A 26,137-nucleotide genomic window follows, 5' to 3' on the forward strand; every position below is an offset into this window, starting at 1 on the left:
ATCTCTTCATAATAATCTCTCTCTAAATATATCCTATTGGTTCTCTTTCTCTAAAGATATCTGACTGATACAAATGACTATAATTAAAAAGATTGACAAAACCAAATGCTGGGTAGGATGTGAATCAACTAAAACTCTCACTCACTCATTGCTGATTAAATACAAAATGGTACAAGCACTTTGGAAAACCGTATGTCATTTCTCATAAAGTCATAGATTAATCTCAAAGGCACTATACTAAGTGAAAGAAGCCAAATACAAAGATGACATACTGAATCACTCTATATATGTGATGTACTGGAAAAAGTAAAACTATGACGACAAAAAGCAGATCAGAGGTGTCCAGGAGCCAGAAGATTGGGAGAGATGATTGGTAGCAAAGAAATAGGAGGGAAATTTTTGGTATAGCAGAAGTGTTTATTATCATAACTGTAGTGATGTTTACAAGCTTTATTTATTTATCAAAATTCAGTGAATTGGACATATAAAGCTTATAAATTTTGTAAATTATACTTCAGTAAGAAGGTTCTCTTTTAGTCAGTTTTTTGTTTTTTGGGTTTTTTTCCCACTGTGACAAAACACCTAACAAGAAAACTTAGAGGAGGTGGGGGTTGTGGCTCAGTGGTAGAGCACTTGCTTAGCATGTGTGAGGCACTGGGTTCGATTCTCAGCACCACATATGAGTAAATAAAATAAAGGTCCATCAACAACTAAAAAATTTAAAGAAAGAGAAATTAGAGGAGAAAAAGGTTATTTTGAAGATCATGGTTTCAGAGGTCTTAGTCCATAGTCAGCTGACTCCATTCCTTGGGGCCTGAGGTAAGGCAGAACATCATGACAAAAGAGTATGGTGGAGGAAAACATCAGGAAACAGAGATTCCTCTCCCATGGATGGAGATATATATATATATAGATATAGATATAGATATAGATATATATCTATATATATATCTCCATCACAAAAGCATGTACCCAGTGTCCTGCTCCTCCAGCCATACCTTTCCTGCCTACAATTAAAACCAAGTTAATCCCTATGAGGGGATTAATATATTGATTAGGTTAAGGTTCTTAATCATTTCACCTCTAAATTTTTTTGCATTGCCTCACAAAAAGCTTTTGGGGGCACCTTATATCTAAACCATTACAGGTTCTAATTTAAAGATGATTTTTCAAATAAAAACTTTGGAATAACTAGAATAAAATACATCCAACAATATTAAAACTATGAGGGCTGGGGATGTGACTCAAGCGGTAGCGCGCTCGCCTGGCATGCGTGTGGCCGGGGTTTGATCCTCAGCACCACATACAAACAAAGATGTTGTGTCCGCCGAAAACTAAAAAAAAAAAAGATATTAAAATTCTCTCTCTCTCTCTCTCTCTCTCTCTCTCTCTCTCTCTCTCTTTAAAAAAAAATATTAAAACTATGAAATGTTGCTGAGAGAAATGAAATAAGATCTAAATAAATGGATAGCTATACCATGAACATGGATTGGAGATCCAACGTTGCTAAGATATCTGTTCTCTCCAAATTGATCTGTAGATACAACAAAATATCAAACATAATGCCACTAGATGTTTCTTTGGTAAAAATATATACTTTGTGTGTGGGTGAATGGGTGTGGTGGTGAGGATTACCCAGGGATACTTTATCACTGAACTATATCTCCATACCTCCCCATTCTTTTTTAACTTTGACACAGGATCTTACTAAGTTGCTGAGGCTGGTCTTGAACTTATGATCTTTCTGCCTCAGCCTCCCAAATTGCTGGGATTATGGGTATGCACCACTGCATCTGATTAGACAGACTAATTCTAAAATTTATATATAAATGCAAAAGACCAGGAAAGGAGCCAGGAGGGGTATAGGAGGGACAATAGAATTAATTGGACATAACTTCCCTATTCTTGTATTTATTTACTTTTTAATTTTTTTAGTTGTCAATGGACATTTACTTTATTTATTTATATGTGGTGCTGAGAATCGAACCCAGAGTCTCACACATGCTAGGCAAGTGCTCTACCACTGAGCCACAACCCCAGTTCCTATCCTTGTATTTAAATACACTACCAGGGTAACTCCACATCATGTACAACCACAATAGGATTTTAATTAGAATAAGTTATACTCCCTGTATGTATAATAGGCCAAAATACATTCTACTGTTACATATGACTAAAAAGAACAAATAAAAAATAAATAAACGCAAAGGACCTAGAATAGCCAAAGCAAATTTATTTTTATTTATTTTGGAACTGAGGATTTAACTCAGGGGTGCTTTGATATTGAGCTACAACCCCAGTCCTTTTTATTTTCTGAGATAAAGTCTCACAAAGTTGCTGACAGTGTTACTAAGATGCTGAGGCTGGCCTCAAACTTGCAATCCTCTTGCTTCAGCCTCCTGAGTGGCTAGGATTACCACCATACCTCACGACACCCCACTAAGAAAAGCAAATTTAGAGGACTAACAACACCTCAATCCAAGTTTACTCTAAGCTACAGTTATTAAAATAGTGTGCTGCTACTAGCCTTAAGATAGAAAAAGAGCAGAACAGAATAGGAAGTTCAAAAATAGACTCAGATGCTCAAATTATTTTTTTGTTTGTTGATTGGTTGGTTGATTTGTTTTTTGGAGCTGGGGATTGAACCCAGGGCCTCATTCATGATAAAGTACATGCTCTACCACCCCTACCCATCAAATGATTTTTTTTTTCCCCAACAAGTAAGTAGCTATCCAATGGGGAAAAGAAAGTGTTTTCAACAAATGGTGCTCAGATAACAGATACATATGGAGAAAAAAAGAAAACAATCTCTGTATGTTCCAGAAAACCTGGTTCCAACGTATAAGAACCAGTGCTGAGGTGCTATAAAAACCAAAGAAAGAGGCTGACATCCAGGATTGCACAGAGTGCAGTTTATTGGGAACTTTCTGACAGAAGCATGGTCTTAGGTGGCAGCAAGACCAGTGGATCCCAACAATTGGGTCAAAAGAGGAGGTTTATTTAATAGGACAAAAGAGAATTCGTCCAAGTCAGAATGTATTGAGTTTATCACAAGGAGGTCAGACACATTCCTGGTGCTGATGGTACCAGGGTCTAGTCATAAAGCCCCACATGTTTTTATGGTTTTATTCATGCTAGGAAACTGAGGGTTACTCAGGGACAAACCACGACAGTAAAATCTCAAGGTGACTTTGGTCTGGTTAAGCTGAATCCTGGTACTATATCACAACATAGACATAAATTGAGATGGATCAGAATCTTTTTTTTTTTTTTTTTTTCTTACAATGCAGGATGGAACACAAGGCCTTGTGTATGCTAGGCAAACACTCTACCACTAAGCTATGCTGAGCTATACTCTCAGCCACAATAATTTTTTTTTTCCCCTTCTTACTGGGGAATGAACCCAGTGGGTTCTACCACTGAGCTTCACTCTCAGTCCTATTTATTTATTTTATACTAGGGATTGAACCCAAGGGCACTTTATCTCTGAGTTACTTCCCCAGCCACTTTACTTTTTTTTTTTTTTTTTTTTCTTTTTGAGATAGGATCTTGCTAAATGGCTGAGGCTGATCAAACTTGCAATCTTCTTGCTTCTGCCCCTAGAAAAGCTGGGATTACAGGCGTGTGCCCACTATGCCAAATTTCTATTTTGGGGGGGGTTGGGGGTTGTTTTGTTCATTGTTGTTGTGGCTGGCACTGAGAACTGAACCCAGGGGCACTTTAACACTGAGTTACATCGCCAGTATTTTATATTTTGAAACAGGGTCTCAATACATTGTTTATGGCCTGCTAAATTGCTAAACTTGCAATCCTCCTGCCTCAGCCTTCCAAGTCCCTGGGATTATAGGCGGAAGCCACTCTAATAAATATTTCTTGATCACCTGTCATGCGCACAAAGTAACTGGGAGAGACATGGCGGGGGAGGTGGGGAGTGAATAAAACAGACCCAAAGGAAAACTCAAAGAAGGTTAAGACCTCTCTGCGGTGAAATTTGATCAAAAACCAGAATACCATGAGAGAACAATCTTTGTAAGGAGCGGGTGGCCCGGGAGGCGGGTGATTCCAGGCCCGGAAAATAAAGGGTGTCCCGAGCAGCACCAAGGGCTGGGGAGAGCGAGCGACTGACCCGCGCCATTGGCCACGTGCCCGGACTGCTGGGGCTTGTTTGCCATGCAGAGAACTAGTATGAGGAGAAACGCCCCTAGAGGTCGGGAAGGACAGTGACCTTGGGTTAGCGTCCGGTCCCTCACTCCCGCCTAAAGCTACAGGTGGAATGTACTGTGGAGGAGCGAGAACAGAAGCGTGGAGGCTCGCTCAGGGCATCCAGGCAAGGAGTGTGAGGACGCGGGAGGAACCCCAGACGACCGCTTTCCCGCACAGGTTTGTGTTTCCCCCAAGACAAAGTCTGGAAAAAAAGTGCTGGAGGCATAGGGCGGGTTCGTTTACCCTGAGATGCAAGGCGCTTCGCTCAGGGACGCGCTGCAGTCTCCGTCCCACACCCTCTGGCGCGCGGGGGCGCCCGAGCCGCGCCGCCAGGTCTTCGCGCCGCCGCCGGAAGTGCTTTCCTGACCCGCCGCGCCGCGCCGCTGGAAGATGGCGCTGGAAGCCAGCGACATGGAAGACGGGCAGCTCTCCGACTCGGATTCCGACATGACGGTCGCAGCCAGCGATAGGCCTCTCCAAGTGCCGGTGAGTGCAAATCCCGGCGGCCGAAGAATCCGGGCGCGCGGAGCCCCAGCGGCAAGCTTGGCGCGGGCGGCGGGGAGGGGAGGGAGCGCGACGGCCTCCCGGCGGGCGCGCAGAACCAGGGCTTCGGAGGGGGCGCCAGGCGGCTGGGGGCTGTGGGGTGGTTTGGGTCGCGGGCGCTGGCAGCGGCCGCGGGGCGTGCGAACACCAGCCGGCAGCGCGTGGCGAAGCGGGGCCCAAGAGCCGTGTGGCCTCCGAGAAGGGCGTGCAGCGGCTCCGGCCTCTCTTCTCAGCCTTCCGAGCTCTGCTATTCTTTTTCTAAACTTAACCGGCTTTCCCACTCCAGAGCTGTTAGGTTGGTTGGTTTGGAAGAACAGAATTTGCCAAAAACGTGGAACCTGGGGACAAAGACCCAGCGTTACCTTTGGTGTTTCTTATTGTCCACAGCAGATTAGGAAACTGAGCTCCAAGAATGAAGCTCCTTGCACGACGAGGGGGCCTGGTCTTAAGTCTCCCCACCGAGCCTAGCTTTGTCCTAGGCTAGTGTCCGTGACACTAGGTTTTGTTTTAATTTCCCAGCTTTGTAAATGGGAATTTGTTGTGAATTCCCCCGTGCCTCGGTAGCAGCCTCTTTGAGAGGTCTTTGGTGCCAAGCTGCCAGCGTTCAAATCCTAGCCGCTCCACTGTCTAACCCGCGGGTTAGACAGACACTGTCTAGACAGACACTGTCTAACCTCACTATTTAGGTGCCGTTATCAGTAGAGTTGTGAAGATTCGATGAAGCATACTGCACACAGTCATGCTCCAGGGAGTGTTAGCTGCTGTTACTATGGAAAGTAGAGAGGCTATCCTCTTACTCACTTAATCACCTCCACCCCCATTTCTAGCATATAGTAGTTGAACAAATACTTAATCGATTTAGTGTTTAGTACAAAAAAGCAAAAGTCAAACACAAAGAGTTGGGAGAAATAAGTTCAAATGTTGTCTAGCACAGTAGGGTGACTATAGTTAATGTATATTTCAAAAAAGCTACAAGCAGCCAAGTGCAGCATTGCATGCCTTAATCCCAGCTACTCAGGAGGCTAAGAGAAGGATCAAAAATTCAAGGCCAGCCATCTCTAAATTTTAAAAGGCTAGGATGTAGTTCGGTGGTAGAGCCCCTTGCCTAGCATGTGCAAGATCCTAGGTTCAATCCCCAGTAAAGGGTGGGGGAGAATAACTAGGAGAGGATTTTGAATATTTGACCACAAAGAAATGATCAATGTTTGAGTTGGTGAATATGCTACTCTGATCTGAGTATACCCAGAGTATGGGTGTGTCCAGACATCATATTAAACCCCATAAGATTGTACAATTATTATTCTAAAATGAAAAAGTGACTTATTTTGCATCTAAATGTCTTACAGAATTGAAACCAGGATATTTTGTTTTTCAATCTCTTTCGAATTGTTTTATATAAATTGGCCTGTAACTTGGTTAACTTAATGCCATGAAATCTGTGGTTTTGAAAGTATTGTGGGAATTTTTCCTCTTAGTTCACCATCTACTCTAAAAGGAGTAAAGTCACAGAACCATCCATATAAGGGAAGTTGTGTCCAAATTTAAGATAGGTATCTTTGGAAATAAAGATAACAAATCCTGCCAGTAACAATTATTGTGTATATCATTTTCACACATTCTGGTCATAACTGAAAAGATTGAAATCTTTTAAAGGTGAGAATTGAGAGCTTTGGTAAATTTCTAGGAGACCTTTTAAAACAAAGTGATGCTTTAGCTGTGGAAATTAAATTTATGGCTTTAAAATTAGCAGATTTCCTGGGGCACAGTGGTGCACATGAGGCTGAGACAGGAGGATCTCATTCAAAGCCAGCCTCAGCAAAAGTGAGGCGCTAAGTAATTGAGACCCTATCTCCAAATAAAATACAAAATAGTGCTGGGGATGTGGCTCAGTGGTCATATGCCTCTGAGTTCAATCCTTGGTTAACCTGCAACGCGCCCCCGCCCCCCCCCCCCCCATCAGCAATTTCATGTGGGATTTTTGAAAAGTGGGGACTGGATGGATTTCAGAAATGTCTTTGGAGATGAGTTTTGTTTCAGAATACTTCAGATGAATCTAAATAAGTTTTTAAAAATAACTCATGGTGGGTAGAGTTGCTATGTTTTATGGAATTGACTCTATTTTCTCTCACTTGCAGAAAGTATTAGATGGGGACAGTGCTGTGAGGTCCTTCCAGAGCACTGCAACAGCCTATGTACCAGTGTCACATTATCGGACTGTTAAAAGTGTGGATTCAAGTGAGGAGAGTTTTTCTGATTCAGATGATGATAGCTCTCTTTGGAAACGCAAGCGTCAGAAGTGTCTTAATCCTCCTTCCAAATCGGAGCCTTTTCAATTTGACCAGAACAGTGAGAAACCACTTGTTGGTGGGGCAAAGAAAGTTAACAACATATGGGGTGCCGTACTACAGGAACAGAATCAAGATGCAGTGGCCACTGAACTTGGTATCTTGGGAATGGAGGGCACTATTGACAAAAGCAGACAATCTGAAACCTACAATTATTTACTTGCTAAGAAACTTAAAAGGGAATCTCAAGAATGTACAAAAGAACTAGATAAAGAACTAGATGAATATATGCACAGCAGCAAAAATATGGAGTCAAGGGAAGAGGAAAATGGGCAAGGTCATCTGAAAAGGAAACGGCCTGTCAAAGACAGAGTAGGGTACAGACTAGAAATGAACTATAAAGGCCGATATGAGATCACAGAAGAAGATTCTCAAGAGAAAGTGGCTGATGAAATTTCTTTCAGGTAAGCATTTAAGTTTGACCTATAAATGAACATTTGACCAGATATCTTCTGTTTACAGGACATAAATGCGAAATACTTTAATAATGATGTTCCTTTTTGAGACTTTTTTTTTTTAATTTATGGAATTAACTAGGCTTATTTGATTATCTGAATATATTTGTTTTCTTAAATTTGGACAGGCCTGGTAGGATAATTTGTATATACTTCCATGAACTTTTATTTAGTGCTGTATAGCTCTTTAAATAAAACATTTTGGGGCTGGGGGTGTAGTGAAGTGGTGGAGTACCTGCCTAGCATGCACGAAGCCCATTTATTTATTATTTTTATGTGGTACTAAAGATCGAACCCAGAGCCTCACACATGCCAGGCAAGTGCTCTACCACTGAGCCACAACCCCAGCCCACCACAAAACATTTTTTAAACTCATGTATTGAGTGCTCATTTGTGATTCTTATTTTATTGAGATATATTTTACATTTGATAATATTCACTCATTTTCAAGTGTTGGAGTTTGGCAATACTTGGGATTTAACCCAAGAGTACGCCACAATTGCGCTATGTCCCCAGCCCTTTTTATTTTTTATTTTGAGACAAGGTCCTACTAAGTTGCCAGTGCTTGTCTCAGCAATGCAATCCTCCTGCCTCAGCCTCCCCAAGTTGCTGGGATTATAGGTGTGTGCTTAATGCCATAAAATAAAGATAAACCTAAAAGTTGGTTTTCCTAATTTTAAAACCTTTCCATAACCCAATAAGATCCTTCATATTTGTACATCCATTTGCAGTTAATCATTGCTCATTCCCAGACAACTACTAATCTATTTTCTGTTTTTACAGATGTGCCTTTTCTGGACAAATGGAACCATATATGTGTTCTTATGATTGGTTTCCTTCACTTAATGAAGTGTTTTTGAGAATGATACATGTTATACAGGAATCAGTACTTAATTCCCTTTTAGATCTGTATATGTCCATGTCCAATGGATATGAATATTCCACTTTTGGCTATCATTAACATACATTTTCATTTCTTTTAGGTAAATACCTAGGAGTAGAATTGCTTAGTGGGTGGTAAATTTATAAGTCATGTGTTTTATCCATTTTATTTTTTTTAAAGAGAGACAGAGAGAGAATTTTAATATTTATTTATTTATTTTAGTTCTTGGCGGACGCAACATCTTTGTCTGTATGTGGTGCTGAGGATCAAACCCGGGCCGCACGCATGCCAGGCAACCGCGCTACCGCTTGAGCCACATCCCCGGCCCCTGTTTTATCCATTTTAAAGCTCCTAGATATCTCTGGAATTAGGAAAACCAAGTTTTAGGTTTATCTTTTTTGCACTCAAGCTTATATTCACCTTGGTGCGTGTGCATATATATATTTTGAAATCTGCCATAATCCAGTAAAGCAAATAAAAATGTCAAGTATAAGACTTGACATGGAAGGAGAGAAATGAATTACAGTAGATGGGGTAGAGAGAGAAGATGGGAGGGGAGGGGAGGGGAAGATAGTAGAGGATAGGAAAGGTAGCAGAATACAACAGTTACTGATAGGGCATTATGTAAAAATGTGGATGTGTAACCAACGTGATTCTGCAATCTGTATTTGGGGTAAAATTGGGAGTTCAAAACCCACTTGAATCAAATGTATGAAATATGACATGTCAAGAGCTTTGTAATGTTTTGAACAACCAATAAAAAATAAATAAAATCTAAAACAAAAAAAAAAAAAAAGACTTGACATGGAACCCTGAAGTTACTGTCTCTTTGCATGACCCCAAATTAGGATGTTTCCATGTCAGTGACTCAGTTAATTATTGAATATTTAGAAAAGCAAATGTTATTAGAATAGGGATTTGATTCTAGTTAAGGGCTATACTGGTGATTAAAGTAGATTTCATCAACAACAAATAAAAGGTTAAATTTACTTTCTTTCTTTTCAGGTTACAAGAACCAAAGAAAGATCTGATAGCCCGAGTAGTGAGAATAATTGGGAACAAAAAGGCAATTGAACTTCTAATGGAAACTGCAGAAGTCGAACAAAATGGTGGCCTTTTTATAATGGTAAGACTGATTCACAGTTTGTATTTTAGAATTGTTTGTCATGGTTTTTTCATCCCAGGTAAGTTCACTTACCTCTTTTGGACCTCTTACTTACCATACATTATTGCAATGTGTTTCAGACAAAATTAACAGTGAGAACTGAATATAAAAGTTTGGCACCCTCTTGTTTTCAATTAATACTTTCCTTACAAAAAAACATAAATTGTAATCTGTTATTAGGAAGGTGACAACATATCCCTATATGATTCATTAAAAGTAGCACCTAAAATTTTAAGACAGGAGTCTAGAAGTGCGAATTTTGAGAACATAGATCTTGAAATACAACTTTCCAACTACAATTTGGTTTAATTATATGACTTCTTAGAGTCTCAGTTCCCTTAGGTATAAAATGAAGATTAACCTGTGTCAAGATGTGATAGTAGAGATGTCTGTGGAGAAGGGTCCAAGGAGAGGGAACTCAACTAAGGACCAACCAGCAGGGTTCTTGGCATATGTGACAGAAAAGAATTTCAGCACAAACCAGACAAAGGCATAAACAGAGGTTTATTTAGGAAGTTGATATACATTCAAGGGAGAATATGGGCTGTCTAGAGTGAGAAATAGCCCTGACTTGGGCTTGGGATCCAATATTTAAGGGCTGTATTAGGGGCTGGACTGGAGGTGCTTCCAGGGTGAGGGTGCACAATTTTGTGCCAGTTTTCCCTGCGCTTGCATATTTCCCTCATTTTACAGAGGCGTGATGCTCAAGATTTACAACTATGCTCTCTAACCCTTCAGTGGCTTGTGGGTGTTTCCTTTAAGATTCAAGCGCGCGCTCGCGCCCACACACACACACACACACACACACACACACGCTCGCGCGCGCGCGCGCGCGCGCGTCTCTCTCTCTCTCTCTCTCTCTCTCTCTCTCTCTTTTCTAAATCCCTATCTCAGTAAGGATTTTACAGTGGCACTGGGGATTAAACCCAGGACCTCTCAAATTGCCATGTTAAGTGCTCTTGTCCTGAGCTACAACCCCAGCCCGATTCATGCATTCTTAAATTCACTATTGTTATGTTATAAAGCCCAGACAGATTTACAGTGATCCATTTATATTACAATAACATGGGTGGTGGAGACCAAAAGGAAAAAATCTGAAATAGCTCCTGGGGTAGGGAGCAATAAAGAAAGTGGAAAAACACTGTTTACTGTTTCAGAATGATGAAAAGAGCACATCTGGCCAGGGCCTGATCACAGGCAGTGGCAGTTCTAGAATGGTTTTGCAGATCTCATTCAATTCAGCTTACACCACAGGGTGAAGATCTGAGTGTGAATGGTTTCCCTCTTGTTATTCCTGGTTTGTAATTTATTTTTATCCAGTTCTCACAGCACAAGAGAGTAGATCAATATTATGCTGTGGAAATGAAGAGAAAAGAAACAAATTAGAGAGTTAGCAGCATTGGCTGAGGAATTAGCCTGTCAACATAAATTATAGAAGTCAACAACCCAACAAATTTTAATAATAATGAATACACTGACATCCCTGTTTATGTCACTATTAAGGTTCTGTGAGGGCTGGGGCTGTAGCTCAGTGGTAGAGCACTTGCCTTGCACGTGTGAGCCACTGGGTTCCATCCTTAGCACCATATAAAAATAAATAAATAAATAAATATTTAAAATAGGAAATTTCCTTTCTTCTGCTGGACTGCATTTCTTGTTAAAAGGGAGACGAGTGTTCTTTTATGTAAAGATTGGGTATTTCAATATTGTAGTAATAAAATTTTGTATTCCAGTGAACTAATGGCAAATGTACTAAATGTTAAGAAGGTACAAATTGAAATTCACTTCCTTTTGATACATTCTTTCTTTGAACAATTATTGATTGAGTGACTGCCATGTGCCAGGCCTATTCTAGAACAGGGAGCTTATGTTGTAGTTGAGGGTGAGAGGAAAATAGTCTATAAACGACAAATATAATAACTTCAAATGAACTAGAATGTGATATATCCATGGAAAAAGAAATAGATCAAATGGAAGTATAGGAAGTATCTATTAAACACCAAAATTGATCAAATGAAGATAATAGAATGTCACTATTAAACAGGAGTGGTTAGGTTAGAAATTTGAACAAAGACTTGAAGAATGTGAAACAGTACTACAAAAAGAACAGGCCAGGTAGAAGTAACAGCCATGTTAGAAGTAAAAGCTACTTAGCAGACTTGAAATAGGGTAAAGTAAGCTATTGCTTGCTTTGAGTACAAAATTTGATGGAGTCCCAAAAAACTCAGTAATCAAGACAAATGATATTTTAATGCAATATTATCGAAAATTAAAGTTAATATACAGAATTTTAAGTGAAGATAGTCTTCAACTTTGTCCTTGGAAGATTCAGTTGTCTCTCTTCACCCTAATCTCTGTTCCTGGTACCTGGTTTGAACAAAGGATCTTTGCAACTAGAGCAGAGTGCTTTAGAGAAGTGGGATATAAGGTCAGAGAGGTAATGTGCATCAAGATCTAGTGGGGCATCATTTGCACCTTAAAGAATTTGGCTTTTCACATCAATGTTTATAGCAGCACAATTCACAATAGCTAGAATGTGGAACCAACCTAGATGCCCTTCAATAGATGAGTGGATTTAAAAAATGTGGCATTTATACACAATGGAATATTACTCAGCACTAAAAAATAATAAAATCATGGCATTTGCAGGCAAATGGATGGCATTAGAGTAGATTATGCTAAGTGAAGTTAGCCAATCCCTAAAAAACAAATGCCGAATGTCTTCTCTGATATAAGGGGGTGGGGGGTGACTCAAAATGGGATAGGGAGGAAGAGCATGAGAAGAAGACTACCACTAAATAGGGAAGAGAGGTGGGAGGGAAAAAGAGGGAGAGGGGGAGTTGCACAGAAGATGGGAGGAGAACCTCATTGTTATACAGAGTACATATATGATGTTGTAATGAGAAAAAGAAAAAAAAGTTTGTCACATTAGAGTGGATAGAGAGAAAGGATGGGAGAGGAGGGGAGGAGTAGGAAGGATAGAAAGGGCAGCAGAACAGAATAGACAGTATGATTGATGTATATACATTCCATGTATGTATTATATATCAAAATTCATTCTGCTGTCATGTATGACTAAAAAATAAATAAATAAAAATTTTAAAAAAAGAATTTGGCTTTTATTTTTAATGAAATAGCTATTTATTTATTTATGGGGTGGGTACTAGGGATTTCACCCAGGAGGACTTTACCACTGAATTACGTCCACCAGCCCTTTTTTTTTTTTTTTGAGACAGGGTTTCACTAAGTTGCTTAGGGTCTTGCTAAGTTGTTGAGGCTGGCCTTGAATTTGAGATCCTCCTGTCTCAGCTTCCCCAGTTGCTGGGATTACAGGTGTGTGCCATCACATCTGCTATGAAATAGCTCTTAAAGAGTTTTGAATAGATGACATAAGCAGTTCTGTTGAGAATAGACTGAAGGGGATGGGATGTTGGATAAGGGTGGAAGCAGTAAAGGTGTTTTAAGAGGCTAATAATGCAGGTGAGAGATAATGTGGGTAGGACCACAGTGATAACTCTGGCATGGAAAAAAATGGTCAGATTCTGGGTGACACCAACAGGATTTCCCAACAAATTAGATGGAAAATGTAAGAAAAAAAGAGCCCCAGGGCTGGGATTGTAGTTTAGTGGTAAAGTGGTTGCCTAGCATGTGTGCGGCAGTGGGTTCGATTCTCAGCACCATATATAAATAAAGAGAGTCCCCTTTTTTCCCCCGCCTTGGTATCAGGGGTTGAACCTGGAGTTACTTAACCACTGAGCTATATCCCCAGCCTTTTTTATTTTTTTATTTTGAGACAAGGTCTCACTAAGTTGCTTAGGGCCTCAGTAAGTTGCTGAGGCTGGCTTTAAACTTGTGATCCTCCTGCCTTAGCTTCCTGAGCTGCTGGGATTACAGGTGTGCACCACTGTACCTGGCTCTTCATTCTTTTTAAAGTTGCCAATGACTAGTTTTTTTGTTTTGTTTTGTTTATTTATTTTTTAGTTTTCGGCAGACACAACATCTTTGTTTGTATGTGGTGCTGAGGATCGAACCCGGGCCGCACGCATGCCAGGCGAGCACGCTACCTCTTGAGCCACATCCCTAGCCGGCATTATAGTTTTTTATTTCTGTTATATTACATGTGTACACACACACTCACATATGTTGGTCTTTATTTGTTGATTTTATATTTGCATATTTGCCTACTTGCTAAAAGTTATTTATAAATTCAAAATCAATATTAGTGGTTTGTTTTTACAGTTATTCACAGATATGCAGAGTGACCAAAAAAAAAAAAAAAGAAGAAAAGTCGTATGTAGTTCACAGTTTGTTTTTGTTTATTTTTTGTAGAATGGTAGCCGAAGAAGAACACCAGGTGGGGTTTTTCTGAATCTCCTGAAAAACACCCCAAGTATCAGTGAAGAACAAATTAAGGTAATGATAATGTTCTTGGCTTTGAAGCTCCATTGTGATTTTACCTCTGCTCACTCAGCCTCTGGGTTTGCTTTCCAACTTCATCACCTGCTCTGCCTTAAATGGACCAATTTTGTCATTGTACATTTTGTGAAGGCTTGCCTCCTCTTTTTCTTCCCTTTCAGAGCCAAGATCGAGATTTTTATTTTTATGACAGTCCTGTTCTCTTAGCATGTAATTATTTTTCCAGTCCTCCTAAAATTTTTTATTAATGGACATTTTTAAACATGCAGAATAGATGGAGTAATAAGATTAATGCCCATATATTCAATGACATTGATGGTTGATGTTTCATGTCCATCCCCTCCCACTAGGGCTGGAACACAGAGCATTCTACATCTGAGATACATCCCCAGCCCTTTTTAAAATATGTAATTTTGAAGCCAAGTGTGAATGTACACACCTATGATCCCAGCAACAGAGGAAGCTGAGGCAGGAGGATCCCAAGTTTGAGGTCAGGCTCTGTCTGAACATAAAAAATGAAAAGGGCTGGAAATATGGCTCAGTGATAAAGAGCACTGGGTTCAATCCCCAGTGCCAGAAAAAAAATTTTTGAGTTTAAGTTGCCCAGCCTGGTCTCTAATTAGTGATATTCCTGCCTCAACATTCCAAGTCACTGAGATTACAGGCATGCAATGCCATGCTTGGCTCATTTTGACATTTATTTTGACATTTCTGCTTTACCTGTTGAAATTTTTTGGTTCATTTGGAAATAAGTAGCAAACATCATGATGTTCAGCCTCATTATTTCAACAAGCATGTCCTAAGATCCAATATTGAGACCTTGTTTCAATTTTCTGAGTTGTCCTAATAATTTATTTTATATTTTCCACCTCAACCAGGATCCAATATAGGTTTCCATGTTCCAGTTATCATACGGGTTTTTTTTTATATATATATATTTTTTAGTTGTTGATGGACCTTTATTTTATTTATTTGTATGTAGTGCTGAGAATGGAACTCAGTGCTTCACACATGTGCGCCATCACTGAGCCACAACCCCAGCCCCTCATATGTTTTGTTGTTTTTAATCCCGCATTTTCCTCCCTTGTCATTTAAGACCTTTTGAATGATGGTTATTTAATAGAATGTTAGTTTATCCTATTAATGTTCTGGTGATTATCTCCTTGTGACTTTTTTCCATTTTTTCCTCCATCTTTTGATATTTCTTATGAACTGGAAGGTATTTTGTTTTGGTTTTGTTTGTTTGTTTTTTGGTACCAGGGATTGAACAGTGGCGCTTAACCACCAAGCCACATTCCCAACCCTTTTTTGTTAGAGACAGGGTCTCACTGAGTTGCCTAGGGCCTCAGCCTCCTGACCCACTGGGATTACAGGCATGTGCCAGCAAGACAGCTAGAAGGTATTCTTGACTATTTTTGTGCTCCTGAGAATTCCTTATGTGAGTATTATTGTACAATGGGGGGTTTTCAGAATTCAAAATTTGATATTATTTAATTTTTTAATTATGGAACATGATTTGCATTTACCATTTATGGTTTTATTTGTTTTTGTTTGAGTGAACTTGTAATTACTTCAGTTTTTAGAAAATAACAAAGTTCATGAATTAAAAAAAGTTTAGTTGCCATTTTTTTTAAAGGCACAGCCTAACAGTCTCCCTCTATAAAACAGTATATAGTCAGGTTCTTTACTTGGTGAATATGGGATGCAAAAATATTTCCCTTAGATTTTTTTTTTTGTCTGCATTTATTGTGAGAGTATGTTGCAGCGATATTTCTTTGGGCCATTCCCTGCTTTATTCTGTTAAATCCACAGCCTGTAGGAATGAAGTTCCTTTTTAGAAAGGATTGCCATTAGGCTGGGGATGTGGCTTAAGCGGTAGCGTGCTCGCCTGGCATGCGTGCGGCCCGGGTTCGATCCTCAGCACCACATACAAACAAAGATGTTGTGTCCGCCAATAACTAAAAGAAATAAATATTAAAAAAATTCTCTCTCTCACTCTCTCTCTCTCTCTCTATTTAAAAAAAAAAAAAAGAGAGAAAGAAAGGATTGCCATCTTTGAAGGGAAAGGGGAACTTTATAAAATTACTGTGTTGCCAAGCATTATTCTACTTGACATTTTTTCTGTGAAGATGCTTACTGTGCTTCCACATAAAATGAAAATACTTCATGAAGCTTATTTTTTATCTTTATACTTGACAAGTACACTCTTAAAAAATGCCAGATTATTAAACTTTTGTTAAGGCAGTATAAATAGATTTTAAGGATATAGATCTGAGCCACACATGGTAGCACATGCTTATAATCTCAGAATCAGAGGCTGAGGCAGGAGGACTGCAAGTTCAAGGCCAACCTCAGCAACTTAGTGAGACCCTGTCTCAAAATAGAAAATAAAAAGGACTAGGGATGTAACTCAATGGTTAAGTGCCCCTAGATTCAATCCCTGGTACTAGGAGAAAAAAAAAAGAAAAAGAATATAAATTTGGAGAAATATAATTTCTTATATTCAGACCTTCCCACACACATACCATGTCAGGGGTGAAACCCAGGGCCTCACATACATGCCAGGCAAACACTCTACCACTTAGCTGAGCTACATGCACCCCCCCCAGTTTTGAGTTTAGACCTTGTACTTTCTCAAGTTAGCTCTGTAATCTTTTGCCTCATTTTTTTTTCCTCTGAAAAAAAGGATAGTATACCTACCTCATAAAGTTTTTGTGAGGATAAAATGAGTTAATGTGTGAAGTTTTTAGCATGATGACTGGCATATAAAAATATTCACTTACTAAATGATAGCTAGCCTACTTTGAATTCACCTTTGTAGCTCTTCCTGTTCTTTTTCTTATCCTCTTTCTCCACCCTCCGACCTTCCTCATTTCTTTAGCAAATATTCTTTCTCTTTGTCAGAACACTCATATTGTGAACTTTTTCCTTTATCCCCTTTATTTCAAAGTTCTTTACTCCTTCCTTTGCTAATGTGTGCTACTTGTAACTATTTAGCATAAATTTTAGGAGTGAGTCCCCTTTATCTCACCATTCTCCGTAGTACTTTTTATAAACAAGGCATTTGTACTTTGTGTACTTTAGAGAATGATAGGGACAGACTTGGCTACAAATTTTAGGAGTCCTTTCCCAGAGGATAATAGGGTTTCAGAAGTGTATCTTATCTATACCAACTTCCTTTTAAACCTTCCCTGTCTTAGTGTAGTTCATTTGGCCTTCTCTTTAAATCCATGATCTAGTTTGATTTCTCTATATCTCTACATAGTTATCTGTATCAAATTTCCCACGTTATTTTATGTTTTTTTTTCTTTTTCATATAATATTTTATTATTTTGTTCTGTGCATTGAATCTAGGGACATTCTACCACTGAGCTACATCCTCAACCTCTCCCACTTTTTTGGGTGGGGGGTGCTGGAGATTGAACTCGGGGGCACTCGACCACTGAGCCACATCCCCAGCCCTGATTTGTTTTTCATTTTTTTGTTTTTGGGGGGTGGGGGGTACTGGAGATTGAACTCAGGAGCACTGAAGCACTGAGCCACATCCCAGCCCTATCTTTGTGTTTTATTTAGAAACAGAGTCTCACTGAGTTGCTTAGTGCCTAGTTGTTGCTGAAGCACCACTGGGATTATAGACATGCGCCACTGCACCTGTTTTTTTATTCTGAGACAGGGTTTTGCTAAATTGCCCAGACTGGCCACGAACTTGCAATCTGCTGCCTCAGCCTTTTGAGTCTCTGGGATTAGAGGCATGTGCAGTGGCTCACGGTTTGATTTCTTAGCATGAACATTACATAAGTTAGAATGACATTTCGAAGTTAGTAAATCTTTATTCCAAAGGCTTCTGTTTTGTTGTGATCAATTACATTTTACTTAAACTCTAAACAACATGATTTTTGTATTATATCTTTTCATTTAGAAAACTTGACTGTAGACTTGATGTGTTCAGGTGGAATAAGCATGATCCCTAAATCCAACACGAGATTGGATTTGAATTATAGCTTCAGTCTTTACTTGCAGTCAGTACTTAAGATGCTAGACTGTGTTTGATACTGAGTCTACTAATATTTGCTTATTTTTTGTGAGAAATGGAGATAATGATTGACTATCTTTTAATAAATGGTTTTGTTTTGTTTTACTAAAGTTTTTCTTTTTTATTATAGGATATTTTCTACATCGAAAATCAAAAGGAATATGAAAATAAAAAAGCTGCTAGGAAAAGGAGGACACAAATATTGGGTAAAAAGATGAAACAAGCCATTAAAAGTTTGAATTTTCAAGAAGAAGATGATACATCACGAGAAACTTTTGCAAGTGACACAAATGAGGCCCTGGCCTCTCTTGATGAGCCACAGGAAGGACATGGTGAAACCAAGTTGGATGCAGAGGAGGCCATTGAAGTTGATCATTCTCACGATTTGGACATCTTTTAAGAACATTTTGGACATTTTGAGGAATAGACCTTTCTAAAATAACATTGTAATAACCCATTTTTATTAAGATTGCTTTGTTTTACTTGCACTGATAAACATGAGAATCAGGAGAAAAAAGAACTGTTTCTTGTTTTAAATAAAAATTAATATATGTGGAGAGATGAATACAATTGATAGAAACATTTAAAGATGGCTTATGTCTGACACCATACTTTACAGTATATTTTCTCTGTTGCATGTGCTAATTATTAAGAGTATTTTACTAGTTGATAATTGGTTTTGTCCAGGTCATTGTAACACACCACTCAAAAATCTAATTTCTTTTTCTGATTTGTCTTTGAGGTAAATTATGCTTTGGTTTCAAAACATTCCGTTAAAAGATCCAGATGGGACACACATAATTAAGCTGTTACAAATGCATTCAAATTTGTTTTTTTCTATATTATAAGAACTCTTAGGCAATTTTAAGGATAGACTTAAAAAAGGTTTGTATTGAAGGTTCTTCCCTCTTGTTTATGCAGAAGCAAATAAATATCAGAAGCTTTTCAAAGAAGTATTGGTTGTGAATTTGGTGGCTTTTTTGTTGGGTTTTATTTTGTTTCATTCATTTGTTTGTTTTAGGGATTTCTGGTACTCAAGAAGGATACCAGGGATGCTCTATCACTGAGCTATACCCCCAACCCTTTATTTATTTATTTTAGAACAGAGTCTTGCTAAGTTGCTAAGGCTGGCCTGGAACTTGTGATCCTCTTGCCTCGGCCTCCCCAGTAGCTGGGACAACAGGCATGCACCGCCACACCCAACATTGTTTTTTTATTTTTTTTTAAATACATGACAGTGGAATGCATTACAATTCTTATTACACATATAGAGCACAATTTTTCCTATCTTTATATATAAAGTATGTTCATGCCAATTCATGACCAACATTGTTTTTGACTTATTAATTAACTTGGTCATATACTAACTAGATACTGAGTGTGATCCATACCTGTGTGATATTATGGACATTTTTTAAATTCCCAGTAGTTGCCTACCTAAGACTGTTTTACCTTATGTTATGGAAGTTAGGTATCTAAAATGTCATATCTGCATGAAGTTTCAAATCACTTGTCTTCATTAAAGACAAAAATAAAAGTAGTTATACTTAAAATGTTCCAAGTCTTAAATAATTTACAAAATATCTTGAGCAAAAATGTGCTTAACAAGTAGATTTTTTTAAGCAAAAATGTATAATTCAGCAGTTATAAACTGTTCCTTACAATGTACTTGAAGTCTTTCAGTATCTAAAAAATAGTCTTTGCAATTAGATCTTAGAGTTAAGTGGTTATTGGATGTTTTTTATTTATAAATAATGCAAAAATAAAATTAGTTTTATTATTTGGTGCCAGAGTTTGAACCCAGGGCTTTGCACATGCCAAGCATGAGCTTTCACCTCTGAGCTACACTTCCAGCTCTGACATTTTTTAATTTCAAATACTCTTCATAAAATTGATATAACCACCACAAGGATGGGATCCTAATTAGAATAACTTATGCTCCACATATGTATAGTATGTCAGAACACACTACTGTCACATATATACAAAAAACGCAAATAAAAGTAATATGTTAAAAAAAATTGGTATAACCAAGGGAAGAAAAATATTCTAAATATGTAACTGGATATTGTTCCTGAAGTCATTCATGAGGGGTGATCCAACACCACCTGCCATCACACACCTTGCACATGGCAAGCGCTCCTCCACTGGGCTACATCCCCAGCATTATGAGAGGTGACTTTAAAGATGTAGTATTTTCTGCCACATTTTCAAGTAAATATTGGTATTTTTTTTTCTACTGAAAGTTATAGTTTTTTAAAGGGCACTGATGCCTAAGGCTGTTTGTCTTCATGAAAATTTCCTTTATATCCACTGTACCAGTTCATTTATCAGTATTTGCTTCTTTAACATTTGAAACCACACAGATATCTGATATGGGTTGCATCCTACTGTCATGTAGAAACAAATGCTTCCACTTTTAAGGTTTTTTACATTTATCAATATTACTCTTCTCTAAACTTTTCTGAAAGAAAGTGTCCAAACTTCCCATGTATGTATTCATTTTATACTCCCACAAAACCAGTGTATCTCACTATAATTCTTCCTGTATATTTTTCTTGCTAGTCTGTAGGATTTACACTAATAACATTCTGCCTCTGTCATAGTAATTGAAGTACTCATCTTCACTTGTGACTTTATTATAGAGTTTTATAATCTGAAATATTCTGCAGTATCACAAGATAAAATGAGTTGGTTGGATTTAAACTTGATTTACACTGAAAGTGTGTCTTAAGTAATAGGTGATAAAACAAATGGAACATTTATCAACGATGATGTGCAGTATGTAAGGAGGAAAATTAGCCAAAAGCAAATAGAAAATGTTAATATGACTTATATTTAGCAAGTGTATTTCCAATACATGTCAAATTTGCAATATATCTGCAAGCATTCCCAGTTTTAAATGTTAATGTCTTTCCCAAGAAGGGAGATTTAAAAATAAAATAAAATTACCACTAAAAGTAGCTCTGAGTTTGGCCCTCTCAGCTGTTTATGTAACTTCTAAAGTTTGCTATGAAATTCACACGACATTGTTACATCAGAGGCAGTAGTTCCATTAGATTAGGTCAGTGAATTGGGTTCTAGATGAGAATTCTGTCACTGCTGGCAGTGATGGCTTCAGGAAAAGACAGTGATCTGACCTTATCCAATGACTGCTCTGATGATAATTCATATAATCCTGCTAATAAGTGAGGACTCAAGGGTTCTGAGGGGTTTTGACTGCTGATTTGTTCCACATGATAATAATTGTTTCTCCTTCACATTGATACAGAAAATTTTATGTTCCAAAGGGAAATATCATACATGTGCAGTGAAAGTCTGATCACATATAAATTTAGAAGCCAAGTTAGTTTCTGGGTCTGGGGATGGGGTGGTATTTGTTTTTGCCACTGGCCAGAGATTTCCTGTAGACAAGAGTAGGCCTGAGGCAAATTATGGTACAACAGTACACTGCCTGCTGTCTTAAAAATCAGGTTATGTGGGGACTGGGGATGTAGCTCAGTGATACAGCATTGTGGGAAGCTCTAGATTCCAGCCCCAGCACTGCACCAAAAGAAAAAAAGGGGGAAAAAACCACACCTGGTTATATGGACATTGTGGGCAGACTATAAAGGACTGCACGCAGCTGGAGGTACCCAACCCTGACTTGATCTTGGTGATAATGTGGGGATTTAAAGAACTGATGGCCTATTAGGTGAGCCTAAATTAGCACAGTTCTCTGTCCTGCAACTTCAAGGGTCCAAACACCATGGACACAATTACCTCAATTCCTTGGAATGATGCCAAAACAACAAACTCACAAGACATTCCTTTTTCTTGCTTTCTTAATCGTCAGGTATGATGAGACTCATTTGCCACGGTTTTCATTAAAGCAAGGGATGATCCCAGCACGTTATGTCATGCCTTGGAAAGAAAATATGGAATTCAGGAATGTGAATCGGAAGGTATTTTCTCACAAATATTCATCATTTACAAGCTTGTACCAATTGAATATAATCTGTAAGATATATATGACTATACAAAAATGATTTTGATGCACTTTCACATAAACTTGAAAGTAAACGTTTAGGCAATACAATAATGCAAATACAAACAAAATAGACATACAAAAGGATCTCAGAACCTCCACATGATGCTAACTGGCAGTGTTAAGCCCATCAGAAGCAGGTGCCATTAGTATTAAAGCTACATCCAGGGGCTGTGGGATTCCACCTCTTGGGTCCCCTTCTTCCTCCAGGAGAAGTCTTTTCTGCTGTCCTTTAATAAACTTCTAATTTCTACTCTGAAAAATAAATAAATAAATAAAAATAAAGTATTCCCAACAATTTTAAAAACATAATTAGTGACTGGGGACTGGTACATACTACCTTATAGAATTACCATGAAACTTAATTAAATGAAGTGAATTTGGCCATACTGAGTAACTTCTAATACATTCTAGGTTATTATTTTCTTTTCCTATTTATTCTTACCATTTTTCCTTAGATGATAATGCACATACAGACACACAAACACACACACTTACCAACTCAGAAGTGATAACACCATGTACCAGAAACAGGGCTGCACTCCAAAGCCAGGCCAGAATGCTATTCTTCAATATTGAGACATCAAAAGCAGATGTATACTTCAGTCAATAACCTATTGCTGTTATTTATCCAGCAACAATTATAACAACAGCATCAAACCTTATATCAATTTAATACCTCATAATGGACAAAAGCATTTTCATGGACTGGGGATGTGGCTCAAGCGGTAGCGCGCTCGCCTGGCATGCGTGCGGCCCGGGTTCGATCCTCGGCACCACACGCAAACAAAGATGTTGTGTCCGCCGAAAAATTAAAAAATAAATATTAGGATTCTCTCTCTCTTTAAAAAAAAAAAAGGCATTTTCATTCACATAAGTTGCTTTTCTTTTTCCATTTTTTTTTTTTTTTTCCCAGTGCTGGGGTTGAACACAGGGCTTCAAGCAGATGAGGCAAGTACTCTACTGCTGAATTACACCCAGCCTTGGTTCACATGTGTTTTGTTCAATGTTCAAAGAATCCTTTTTTTAAATTTTAACTCCTTTTTTATAGGCAATCCTTTTATTTATGATGTAAAAAAGTATGGTTACCTCATTTTCAATTAAACAAAGCAAGAAGGGATATTTAATGTCCTGGAAGAAATAATTGGGATTCAGATGTTCTCAATATGTTCCAAAGTTAGGATGAACTTTTAAGGGATACTTTTAAATCCTATGTTTATGTATGTGTATATATATATATATATATATATATATATATATATATATATATATGACAGTGGAATGCATTACAATTCTTATTACACATATAGAGCACAATTTTTCATATATCTGGTTGTATACAAAGTATATTCACACCAATTCGTGTCTTCATACATGTACTTTGGAGAATAATGATCACCACATTCCACCATTATTTATAATCCCATGCCCTCTCCCTTCCCCTCCAACCCCTCTGCCCTATATAGAGTTCCACTATTCCTCCCATGCTCCCTTTCCCTACCCCACTATGGCTAACTTCACTTAGCATTATCTTCCCTAACTTCATCCATTTACCTGAAAATGCCATGATTTTATTCTCTTTCATTGCTGAGTAATATTCCTTTGTGTGTATATGCCACTTTTTTTTTTTATCCATTCATCTATTGAAGGGCATCTAGGTTGGTTCCACAGTTTAGCTCTTGTGAATTGTGCTGCTATAAAAATTGATGTGTCTGTGTCCCTGTAGTAAGCTGTTTTTAAGTCCTTTGGGTATAGACCGAGGAGAGGGATAGCTGGGTCAAATGGTGGTTCCATTCCCAGATTTCCAAGAAATCTCCATACTGCTTTCCATAGTGGTTGCACCAATTTGCAGTCCCACCAGCAAGGTATGAGTGTATCTTTTTCCCCATATCTCCGCCAACATTTATTGTTTGTCTTCATAATAACTGCTATTCTGACTGGAGTGAGATGAAATTTTAGAATGGTTTTGGTTTGTATTTCTCTAATTGCTAAAGATGATGAACATGTTTTCATATATTTGTTGATTAATTATATATCATCTTCTGAGAAGTATCTGTTCATGTCCTTGGCCCATTTATTGATTGGGTTATTTGGGGTTTTTTTGTATGTTTTTTTTGGTGTTTAGCTTTTTTTTTTTTTTTTAATATTTATTGTTTAGTTATTGGCAGACACAACATCTTCGTTTGTATGTGGTGCTGAGGATCGAACCCGGGCCGCACGCATGCCAGGCAAGCGCAATACTGCTTGAGCCACATCCCCAGCCCGGTGTTTAGCTTTTTGAGTTCTTTATATATCCTAGAGATTAGTGCTCTATCTGATGTGTGAGGGTTTATAAAGATTTGCTCCCAAGATGTGGGCTCTCTATTCACCTCACAGATTGTTTCTTTTGCTGAGAAGAAACTTTTTAGTTTGAGTCCATCCCATTTATTAATTCTTGATTTTAATTCTTGCACCACAGGAGTCTTATTAAGGAAGTTAGTACCTAATCCCACATGATGAAAATTAGGGCCTACTTTTTCTTCTTTTAGACACAGAGTCTCGTTATATTCCTAAGTCCTTGATCCATTTTGAGTTGAATTTTGTGCATGGTGAGAGAGAGGGGTTTAATTTCATTTTGTTGCATATGGATTTCCAGTTTTCCCAGAACCATTTGTTGAAGAGGCTATCTTTTCTCCAATGCATGTTTTTGGCACCTTTGTCTAATATAAGATAACTGTAATTATATGAGTTAGTCTCTGTGTACTCTATTCTGTACCATTGGTCTACCAGTCTGTTTTGGTGCCAATATCATTCTATTTTTATTACTATTGCTCTGTAGTATAGTTTAAGGTCTGGTATAGTGATGCCACCTGCTTCACTCTTCCTTCTAAGGATTGCCTTAGCTATTCTGGGTCTCTTATTTTTCCAGATGAATTTCATGACTGCTTTTTCTATTTCTATGAGGAATGTCATTAGGATTTTAATTGGAATTGCATTAAATCTGTATAGTGCTTTTGGAAGTATGGTCATTTTGATAATATTAATTCTGCCTATCCAAGAGCAAGGTAGATCTTTCCTTCTTCTAAGGTCTTCTTTGACTTTTTTTTTTTTGGTGGTGCTGGGAATTGAACCCAGGGCCTTGTGCATGCAAGGCAAGCACTCTACCAATTGAGCTTTATCTCCAGTCCCCTTGATATTTCCATTTTATATTTGAGAAAACTAAGTCTGGGGTGAGTGGCATGTGACCTGTACAAGGTCACATAAGTAGTAAAGCTGAAGTTTAATGATCTGACACCAGGCTTACCTACCACCTGTATAATCTTCAGTCCTCCTGGCTCATCCTGGTAGTCAGGTTAATACCAAGTTACAGAGCTCTGCTTTTAGAAGAGATATTGCTCTGTCCATCAGATAGTTAGAAAAATGATCAGAACACTTTCATCTTGATATAACAAGAAAATGATGTTTGATGTGATATTAAGCAGAGGTTTTTTGTTTTTTTTCTTTTAGAAAGCAGAAGCATGTGGGATCCATACTGGACCACTAGAAGACTCTCTCTTTTTGGATCACAGTGAAAGGCTTTGCCATGGGGAAGATCGCACAATTGTCTTGAAGAAAGGCCCACCAGAAATAAAAATTACAGATATGCCTTTGCATTCACCTCTCTCCAAATACCAAAGCACTGTGATCTCCCATGGCTTTAGAAGGCGACTAGTCTGATCAGAGGAATTAAGTGATAAAACTGGCTGGAATAGCAGATGTGTAATAGAGTGCATGAACATGGCTCTGGGTTAGATTCCCAGCACCACCAAAAAAATAAAAATAAAGTGATAAAGTGTTTCAATCCCTTATTCTCCACCTTCCTTTGATAAGTGTTTAAGGTCACTGTACGTCGTTTGTATTTCATCTACAACTTCAATATTTTTAAAGATCATAAACCAATAGTGTGATTTGTAAATTACAATGGGATAGGAAGGAGAACTGCTTTCATTTATACTAATTTAATATCAAGCAGGTAAAGAACAGCAGACTGGTCTAGTACCACTGTTTGACCTCATCACGTTCCTCTACCTTTATCTTCTTCTCTATTT

The 26,137-nt window shown here is 38.2% G+C and overlaps 2 protein-coding genes across 2 annotated transcripts; both read left to right on the forward strand.

Moving 5' to 3' along the window:
• Positions 1–4,577: 4,577 nt before the first annotated feature.
• Positions 4,578–18,996, forward strand: Phax (phosphorylated adaptor for RNA export). The gene is made up of 5 exons (XM_027949299.2): positions 4,578–4,689; positions 6,882–7,495; positions 9,435–9,555; positions 13,924–14,007; positions 18,174–18,996. The coding sequence occupies exons 1-5, from the start codon at positions 4,594–4,596 to the stop codon at positions 18,441–18,443; spliced, it is 1,185 nt and encodes a 394-aa protein (XP_027805100.1). The 5' UTR covers positions 4,578–4,593; the 3' UTR covers positions 18,444–18,996.
• A 2,158-nt stretch (positions 18,997–21,154) lies between these two features.
• On the forward strand, positions 21,155–25,766 carry Spmip10 (sperm microtubule inner protein 10). The gene is made up of 3 exons (XM_027949286.2): positions 21,155–21,231; positions 21,879–21,987; positions 25,557–25,766. Exons 1-3 carry the CDS (start codon positions 21,155–21,157, stop codon positions 25,764–25,766), a joined length of 396 nt encoding a protein of 131 aa, XP_027805087.2.
• The last annotated feature ends 371 nt before the right edge of the window (positions 25,767–26,137 follow it).

The sequence above is a fragment of the Marmota flaviventris genome, chromosome 5 (genome assembly GCF_047511675.1).
Source record: "Marmota flaviventris isolate mMarFla1 chromosome 5, mMarFla1.hap1, whole genome shotgun sequence".
In the NCBI taxonomy this organism is placed as follows: Eukaryota; Metazoa; Chordata; class Mammalia; order Rodentia; family Sciuridae; genus Marmota; species Marmota flaviventris.